The sequence below is a fragment of the Chaetura pelagica genome, unplaced genomic scaffold, assembly GCF_000747805.2.
Source record: "Chaetura pelagica isolate M959 unplaced genomic scaffold, ChaPel_1.0 scaffold481, whole genome shotgun sequence".
NCBI classification, from domain to species: Eukaryota; Metazoa; Chordata; class Aves; order Apodiformes; family Apodidae; genus Chaetura; species Chaetura pelagica.
The window spans coordinates 212,361-221,841 of record NW_009952255.1 but is presented as its reverse complement, the minus strand read 5'-3'; the positions used below and the strand labels follow the sequence as shown (position 1 = coordinate 221,841).

At 44.2% G+C, this 9,481-nt stretch overlaps 1 protein-coding gene across 1 annotated transcript in view; it reads left to right on the top strand.

Annotated features, from left to right (window-relative positions):
• Positions 1 to 7,429, top strand: part of TMEM108 (transmembrane protein 108) — an 18,012-nt gene extending 10,583 nt beyond the window's left edge. Inside the window, exons 3-4 of the mRNA XM_010007409.1 lie at positions 5,424 to 5,578; positions 7,082 to 7,429. Of these exons, the coding sequence (XP_010005711.1) occupies positions 5,424 to 5,578; positions 7,082 to 7,204 (278 nt within the window). The 3' untranslated portion in view covers positions 7,205 to 7,429. The remainder of the gene's footprint in view (positions 1 to 5,423; positions 5,579 to 7,081) is intronic.
• Positions 7,430 to 9,481: the final 2,052 nt, after the last annotated feature.

Genomic DNA, 9,481 nt, shown 5'->3' with positions numbered 1-9,481 from the left:
AGAGGAGCCTGTTCTATAATCGATAACCCACGATACACCCGACCACTTCTTGCCAAGGCAGCCTACATACTTCGCTTCTTGTCCAGAGGGGGCTGGTGGCAGGAGGTGGATGAGGAGTACGGCGATTCGGGTTTCGTCTCATCTTGGAGGGAGGGGGAAATGCTTTCAGCGAGAAGCTCTCGCAGACGTTGTGGGCACTTAGAGAACAGCCTCTCTCCTACCTTGTGATGCTGAACAGTGGAGGTTTCTAGGAGATTGAGATTCAGGCCCCTGTTAAAGGAAAACTTGGGGTTGTTTTCCATAGCAATGAGAGGGTGACCACAGGGGGCCTTGGCTGCTTGTCCCCACTGGAGGAAGTGCCTAGGACACTGAGCTTCTCCTCACGAAGGAAAGACCCTGCTGGGACTCCTCGCTGGCCTCTCCCTGCCAGGGGAATTTGCACCTAAGAGCAGGAAGCAGCAGAGGGTTTGTTCAGCATGTCTGTGCCCTGCCACCTGAGCCCCACTGAGGAGCAGAAGGTCCCACCAGCCGTGCTGGTGTCACAGCTCCATGGTTATAGCACTAGCCTGAGGACTTGGGCCTCAGGAGCTCTCTGCTGAATTAAGAGATGGGATTTAGCCTCCCTGTCCTTACAGTACATATTTGTTTAGGGTTGCACAGGTTTCTGAGGCCCACTGAAATGCACTAAAATGCCAGCCAGAAAAGTAATGCTTTGAATAGGAATGCCCAAGCCACATCTGCTGCATGAACCTGGGGGAGTCATTTCACCTTTTGGTGCCTCAGTTTCATGGTATAAATAATGGAGGTAACAGTGCTAATGCCATTCGAGGACTGAAAATTTGAAGATTTCTGTTTCCTTGAATTCCCAGAAAAGCAGAGTCATATATAACATCAATATTTTCTACTTGTCACAGTTTGAGTTATTTTTGTGGTCTCCTTCAGGCATCCTTGAACGTTTTTGTGCACGTGCATTTGTAAGTGTGTGAGTGCCTGTCTCTGCAATGCAGATCAGGACATAATATGAACTCATCTTAAAACCCACTGTCCTGGTCCTTGGACTCCAAGTACTTAAGTTTCTGTAATTACAGAATGACACGATAAAGTGTGGAAGAACATAAACTTGCAAATCAGATGCTCAGAAGTCAGTTCATTCCCTCTGTTCTGCTGACAAAGGAAAACACAGAGGAAGGCTGAGCCTCCAACCACAGGCATCAGCAGAACTCAAAGAATATATGAAGAATTGCCTTGGACCTAACCCCACTTAGCTCTCATTTCATGCACTGGGATGGTTTCCAAAATTATCTCACCCGCTTTCTCCCTTGTAAAGCCTACAAACGTTTGATTCCCTGAGTGAAGCCAGAGGGATCACAAGGCCTGAGTCTGATCCCCAGGCTGAGCTGGAGAAGAGCCTCCTCTCTCCAGATCTAAGCAGCCGTGGTCAATAACAAATAAATCTTGATACCTGTATCACAACTAGGGCTCTACTATAGACAACCACAGTAAATGAGGGAAATTGAAAAAAATGCAGATAAAAAGATTGTTTCACTCACTGAGGAAAGGGTTATGTAGAAACTCTGTTTATGTTGGGATCTGCAGGCATAGTGACAAGTAAATCTACATCCTTTGGTCTGCATATTCCCTGACTTTTAAGTGCTTTTGGCTGTGAACATCATATTTTACATGGGAGTTAGAGAGTGGGGGAAGCAGATATGCAGCTATATAAGATTGGTAAAATATTTAAGTGAGTTGAAAGAAAAGACTATCAGGAAATTGTAGGGAGTTGGTATGATCTCATTACACTGCATTTATGAGGCCAGTATTAAATGTGCCGTATCCTGGTGGTTTATGTCTTTTTAAAAAAAACAACAACAAAACATTGGAAGATTAGAAAAGAGCCATGTGAATGATTTAAGAGCTGAGAAATGCAACATAACTCTACTTGTATCACCATGCAGTCCAAGAAGAGGCCAAAGCCCACATATATAGGGGACATTTCTGATAGCATAGTGGAAGCTTTTAATAAAAAAGGCAAGAGGAGACTGAGGAAGTGGCAGCTTAAGCTGGAGGTATTCAGACAACAAGAACAATGTAAACATGTTCCCACAATGGAAATTAAGCATTGAAGCTGACTTTGTGGGAATGGGCTGGAAATCAGTCACTCCATGTCCGTAAATGAAGCTGTGTATTTTCCTGTGAGATGTGCTGTAAAATACAGCTTATGGTTAACAGGTGAAAGTCTTCTGGTGCGCAAAGTGTTATGCAGGTGAGAGTAGATAATGGACATGTACCTGTCAGCCTGCACATCTGTGAGAATCTCCTTTCTCCCATTTATGGGATGTACTATGTATGGGATGTTTCATGGGAGGGGGGGCAGATCATGCAGTCCTAATTTGCCTCAGGGCCAGAAAGAGGCCAGCATCAGAGCCAAAACTTGTCAGCAGCTCAACGCCTGGACTTGCGGGTTGACTCTTCTCCCTTTGAACTAGCAGCAGGTCAAAGAATACAGGTTAGAATTGCTTCTGAACTCCCTGAACCTCCAGTGTCCACAAAACTGCAGAGATCCCTGAAATTTCCTGCCATATGTATCATAACCTCTATCTGGGGAATTTCAGGCTGACCCAGAGACTACGCTGAAGTGTCCTTGTTGTGGCACTTGCTGTTGACTTTACATGGACCAGGCAAAGCAAAATGTCAGTTTAGCTTTTTTTACTCCCGGAAAGGATCCAGGTGAGTGCTTGAAAACCAGAGTTAGCCCTTCATCTTCCAGAGGGTGGGCTGTCTCTGCGACAGAGGTGACAAATGGCACCACTGAACAGCAACAGTTTCTCGTCCTTAAGAGATCACATAATATACCAGGAAAGGTAAGCAGGGTGTTGTACCTACTGCTTCTCTCTTCAGTTCTGCTGATTTTATTATTGCCATTTCTCCCTTCCAGACCCTCTCTGCCCTCTTTGTATTGCATCCAGCTATTATGTCCTTGCTGGCCATTTGTCTGGCAAGAGCTTTTTCTGTGACGCATATTATTATTTCCACAGGAGGAAATAGATATCTAAGAATATTGGTAAACCTGTGCCCTGTTCCTAGTATTGCTCTGGAATTGAGCAGTCCTATGTCAGCTACATTAATTTCCCTAAAATATGCCCCCAAAAGGGTAGTTCATATGAGATGAAAGAGGTAAAAAGTCTTATTCCAGCCCTGCTGTTCTCTCTCTGCCTTTTAAATCAGGTCTCCTCTACATTGAATTGAGGCAGCTTAGGTAGACAGCCCACCCTCTGGAAGATAAAGGGCTAACTCTGGTTTTCAAGCACTCACCTGGATCCTTTCTGGGAGTCAAAAAAAGCTAAACTGACTTTTTGCTTTGCCTGGTGCATGTAAAGTCAACAGCAAGTGCCACAACAAGGACACTTTCTAGTCTTAAGGAGCCTGCAGGCTGGGCTGGGACACGGAGAAGGTAGCAGCAAAGTAAGGAGTGAAGACACAGCCCTTCAGGAGGATGGGCAGTTCCCCAGGCAGGGAGAGCAGTTCTGGTGGCCCTGCTGGGCCTGTGGCACAGCAGCTGGGGTCACGCCCTCATGTGAGCAAATGAAGGTGTTGGTGATAGATAAAAAGCAATATGAGTCAAAGGTAGAACTAAGTTTGTGTCATTGGTTTCATTGCCGATCCCAAAACTTGCAGGAACAATGTGGGAGGTTTTCCTGTTAGTTTCAGAAGAAGATTTATAGCATAAGCTCTCCTTTCTCTAGGAATGAGGGACAAACTGCCTGACCTCAAACCTGTTAATGTTTTTTTTCTTAGTAGCTTACTCTTTTGTTTTAAAGAGAGCTCTAGCCTTGCACTTTTGTATTGCTATTTGGTAGATGAAATAAGAAATCAGACCCATGGCATACGGGTAGCTGCAGTGTTTGTCAAAACATAGAAAGCAGCTTTGACCTCTCTGCAGCCTTTTCTTCCCTCTGGGCTATAATTCTAATAAATAATTTTTGCAGCAGTTGAGGAAAATAATATCTTGTTCTGCTTCATGAATATATTCTCTCTTCTTTTTTTACCATAAGGGGTTTAGAAATAATGGAGTGAATTTACAGCAGGGCATTCCCTATTTCACAGGTACAAATCAAAGTAAGTACACATCCAGCTACCTGCCTGCCTGTATAAATCACGTAGATTACAAGCACAACTGGTCAATTAATTCCACAGGTATAAGATAAGCACACGGAGCTGATGCATTTCTATTCTGAACAAACCCTTGCACATGGCTCAGCTTCTGCCTGAGCAAGGACCAGTGGGAGCAGTAAGCTTGTTCCACTGGGTTTCCTTGGCTTTCCTAAAATTGCCAAGATTACCCATGTGCATTGCAACAGAGATGACTAAACCTGAAGCTGTTCCAGAAAATAACATTCAACCAGCTTTGTGTTCGGCCTGCCTGCTGAGGGAGCATTATCCTGGCATCTCTGCAGTGTTGTCTGTGGCTTTGGGGCCAGACAACTGTACCAACAAGTTTCACTTGCTGGTCACACTTCGTCTTGCCTAACTGCTCTACTTTACACTCAAAAATTTCAGATGGCAGAGGCTGAAGTGTGCTCTGCAGATATGAAAAAAAAGGCAGACTCCTACACCACTGATACCCAGGCAAATGTGGGGAATGGGTTACACTTATCAGCAGATCCCACACCCTGATACAAGTGGTGGAGAGAGGCAGGGAAACCCCAGCTTTAGGGTTAATGCTACCATGGAAGTGTAAGCTATGTGAGACAGATGCCAGGGCTGTGTGGGGATCTCCACACCACCTCACCACTGTTTCATCCCACCTGGCCAGTCACTGATGTTTTGGAGCATGGTCAAAAAGTACCCAAAATCCAAGTTATGAACGTGAGATGGCAGGGGCAAGGATCAGTGGCACTTCAGGGCAGAGATCTTTTGTGTTGAAGACGTACACCTACATGCATTTAGGTGTTTGAGCCTTAGGAGAGGTATTTCTCACTGCTCATTTGCTAATGTGCTCCTTGCTGCAGAGTCTGAACATGCCAGAAGCAGAAGAGATATGCACAGAGCCATCATTTGCAGTCCCTGAGAAGTGCCTTCTGTCCCAGAGAGTCTGTAAATCCCAGCTTAGGTATTAAAATACCCTGTTACAATACCAAAGCTTTTCATTAGCCAGGCAGCCAAATCTTGAAGATTATAAACTCACATCAAAAAGAAAGTAAAAACTGCATCTCCTGCCAAGCCCAAAGCCTCATCTGCTTGGCCCAAATTTGACTTAATTGTGTGGGGTTTTCAGCAGAGAGCTGAATCTGACTGAGAGTAAATGCTATGAATGAAAGTCACCAGCCCCCTCCTTTAGTAATTTAAAAATACAAATCCATTGTACTTATGAGTCCTTATTGAAAGGAAATAACCAATATTTTTTTTCATGTTTCTGTTGACAGCAGTTCTGCTGACAGTCTGCTGCATGAGGAGGAAGAAAAAGACATCTAACCCAGAAAACAACCTGAGCTATTGGAACAATGCTATTACCATGGACTACTTCAATAGGCATGCTGTAGAGTTACCGAGAGAGATCCAGTCCCTGGAGACTTCAGAGGTACCTCATTTGCAGAACTAGTAGCTGGAAAGTGTAACTGAAGCCATGCTGGGAGAAGGAGCGAGGAAGTCCTATGAATAAAGCCTTGAAATCCCTATGCATATTTAGGGAAACTTCTTTTTGAGAAGGACCCACTCCCACATGTGTGTAAGATGGGATGAATATGTCACCAAAACCAGATTGTAGCTGTTGCAGGTACTTTCCATATTGCTGAGAGGTCATGGGAATTAACCACCTCTACGTGAATTTGTTCCCAGGTTTCTCATCCTTTTGAGACTATGGCCAATGTCTAGCCATAGCATGAATGCTTAGGAGAACTTTTTGGGCTGGCTTTTTACTGACAGTCAGTCCTTCTCGTCTGTCTATTGTGTATGTCCCACACAGCATTGTGTAAGAGGAGTGGTGGGAGCTAATAATGCAAATAAATGTTGTGCATTTATGTCTCAGGAGATGCCTATAGCTTCTCAAATACCAATTCAGGGAGTGAGTGTTCCCAGTATATAAGCAGTCAAAACAACAATATATGAGAGTGGGTAGTGGTGGTGCTTACTCATCAGCCTTTACTAAAGAGATCTGACTGGTTCAGTGGGATTCTTCATATATGGGCAGGTGGTGCTAGTGATAGGAATGTATCCCCTGGCCTCGGAGATAGAAAAGAATAATTTAGCTTAGTTCAAAGGTATTTAAAACCTAGAAACAATGGGTTTATGCTAAAAGGATTTTCAGATCAGATAGCTGACTAAATAATCTCATTAAATTAGGAAAAGAAAAGTTTTTTAAAAAGGAACCTCTGAGATGTGGTAAGACAAGCACTCACAGTAATTGCATTAACCCCACTTGGCTGGCAAACACATTGCTCAGGCTAAGGCAGAACCTAGTCTAGGCTTACCAAGAATATAGGGAATATAAATCTAGGGAATATTTATATTTACATGTATAAATGTACATATATCTATTTACATACAGGGAATATGTGAATAGGCTTATCATTTGATTCATTTGAGTCATTTAAACCTGATCAGAACACAACTGAATAGGGGCATACTTGGCTAGCTTGGAACTATATAGGTGGTTTTCTGACCTTAAACAGAAGCTGAAAATGCATCTTTGAGGAGTCAAGCCCAGCTGATAGACAGAAAACTGTTGCAGTGCATCACAAAAGTGAAGAAAAGACGAAACGTGAAAGTTCAGATTCTACTAAGGGACATGAAGTTTGGTGCATCTGACTTCTGGGTCCCCAGGCTGAGAAACAATCAGCCTGATTATCAGAGGAGGTCTTCATTCTTGGCTCCTACTGCCTGAAGAAGGGCAAAACAGGCTCACCAAATTTAGCTCTCCAGGAGCCAGAGCTCCCGAAAATTTAGGCACTTTTGGAGGACTGGAAGAAGTGATAAAAATAGCAGTCCATTCCTCACATGAATGCACAGCAGAGTGCCCTGTGCGCTCGTGGAGGGCAAGAGGTGTGAAGTGCTCACCACCTTGCTTCTCTTGTGTTTCTCCTAGGACCACCTCTCAGAGCCGCGATCTCCTGCCAATGGCGACTACCGTGACAGCGGGATGGTCCTTGTGAACCCCTTCTGTCAAGAAACACTGTTTGTAGGACATGAGCAAGTCTCTGAGATATGACCTCATAGCTGCCCACCACCATGTATTGCAGTTTCATCTCTACTGTCTCCAAATTATAAATAAATATATATATTCTAAATATAACCTTTGTGTAACCCTGAATTACAAGAACTGTTTTCAGCTTTTCCTTTCTCCCTCAGAGTTGTCAGCCCCTTTTTTATAAGTGTGGTAAAACTTTACAGAACAAACCGTGGCTTTATAAAATAAAGGTATTTCTAAGCAAAACAGAAGGACTGTTTTCTTCACTGTCATTTACAAACTGTTGCTAAATGTACTTGGTCTGGAAGAATATTGGATAAGGCTGGTTTTGAGCAGGTAATGTGTGTTGAGTAGAGCAGACTGCATCACATCACTCAGCCTGGCAGTGAGCATCCCTGCTCAGCAACCATCCTGTCTCCTACTGTAAAATGACTTTGGTCACTCTTTTACTTCTGACAGCCAAGCTAGGGTACAGATCAGGCAGCACTAGCTCAACTGCCAGCAGCAGTCCAGATGGCTCGTGTGCCTGTCTTGTATCCTGTGTGTGACTCCAGCACCACCTGAACACTGACTGGGATGAGCCCTTCAGAGTTCCCCTTCCAGCAGAAACAAGCCAGGGTCTGCCAGCTCAGCAGGGATAGAGCAGAGAAGCTGAGCTGCAGTGGGATAATAAACAAACCTGATGCATCCATGGGATCCAGAGCCACACAAGACATGGGCAAACCCATTGTGATAGTAATGTACCCTATGACTTAAAGTTACCCCCTTCAGTCTTATACAGGAAAGCCAGGTTCCAGTTTGAGCTCCAAATCTGTTCTACATGAACAAGGACAAGAATGACTTCTTTTTCCTGCAGAAGTGCCCTAACCACACTACATGCTGAACTCACAGCTGCTCCGCTCCAGCCTAGTGAGTTCTGGATAATTTCCTGCAGAGCAAACAGCCCCAAAAGAAGGCATGTAGAGTTTCCCCTTCAAAGGTACAAAAATCTCCTTTGAATTGATCAGAATTCTTCAAATCTGGTGACTAGAGACTCCCACCAATTGAATGCTCAGGCTTGACTGTATTTCCATTTCCCTGCTGTTTTATTTATCTTAAGTGTCACTGAATCAAGTTTCCTCATACCCCCCTTTCCTCTCTGAGACTTTCCTTCTGCCCTTAGGAACAAAAATGTCTTGTTTTCAGAGCAAAATGGCGTTTCAGTCCCACCCAGTTAAGCACTAGATAGGAGTCTGTAATATCATTAGGGGAATAACAGGTGTGAACAAACCTTAAATGATGAAGTGAAAAAAGGTCATTACAAGGTGAGGCTAATGTGGAACATGGAATGATTTAGCCCAAATGCTTTTTATTTGAGCAACTCAGAACTGTTACTGTTGTGGGACCAATTTTCAGTTTGGCTTCTCAAATTGCCTTTTTTTGTATCGTTCAGCAAGTGAAATGTCCACTGTCCTTTGAGGCCTTGGCCACCCTCTTCCCCACCTCTGCCCATCAGTCCTTATAGATTATTTTCTACCTTCACTCCTCACTTCACCAGGAGCAGGCTGTGAGGCAGCAGGGAGTTTATCCCCTGCTCCAGCTGGCTGCTCAGTGCCACTGGCTGCTCAGGTTTACCGCTTGGTTGCACAAAAAAGGAAGATTGGGCAGGACAGGGTTAGTGTAGCATCATTAACTGCATGCCTTGTTCAAAGTGAGCCACAGCTGGTACCAGAAAAGGGAGTTAGAGCAGGGGCACATCTTGTCCAGCTGTTCCCACCTGCTAGCAGTGGTCCCAGTGGCTGCTGTTAGAGCAACCTGACAACTTTACTAAATGATGCCTGGAATCAGACCAAGACATGAAGCATTGTTGCCCCTGCTTCTCCCTGTCCCTTGTGTGCACTTCTACTGCGCTGAGGCACAGATCTGAATGAGGGGGCTACAGGCTTCCTAAAATTAGAGAATTGCAATGTTACAGGGGCTCTTCTGGATGTTTGATTTTCTGCTCAGAGAGTAAACTGCTGCTTCTTTACGAGGTGACAGGGACATACAGGAAGATGTAGCAAACGTGGATGGGCACACTGGGAATATATCTTTTCACCATGGGATAAATGCTGCACAATATGATATCTACAATCCTCATCATCAAATAGTAAAGGGCCTCCTGGAAATCACTGGTTGATTATAGAGTGAAAACTTCCTGAAGGTTTTGCCAAGAGTGAAAGCAATCCCATGAGGGCCTTCATCTTCTGTTTCAACTAGGAAGTGGAAACTAAATAAAAATCTTTGCAAATATGCATATTTTTACATTTGTTTTCCCTA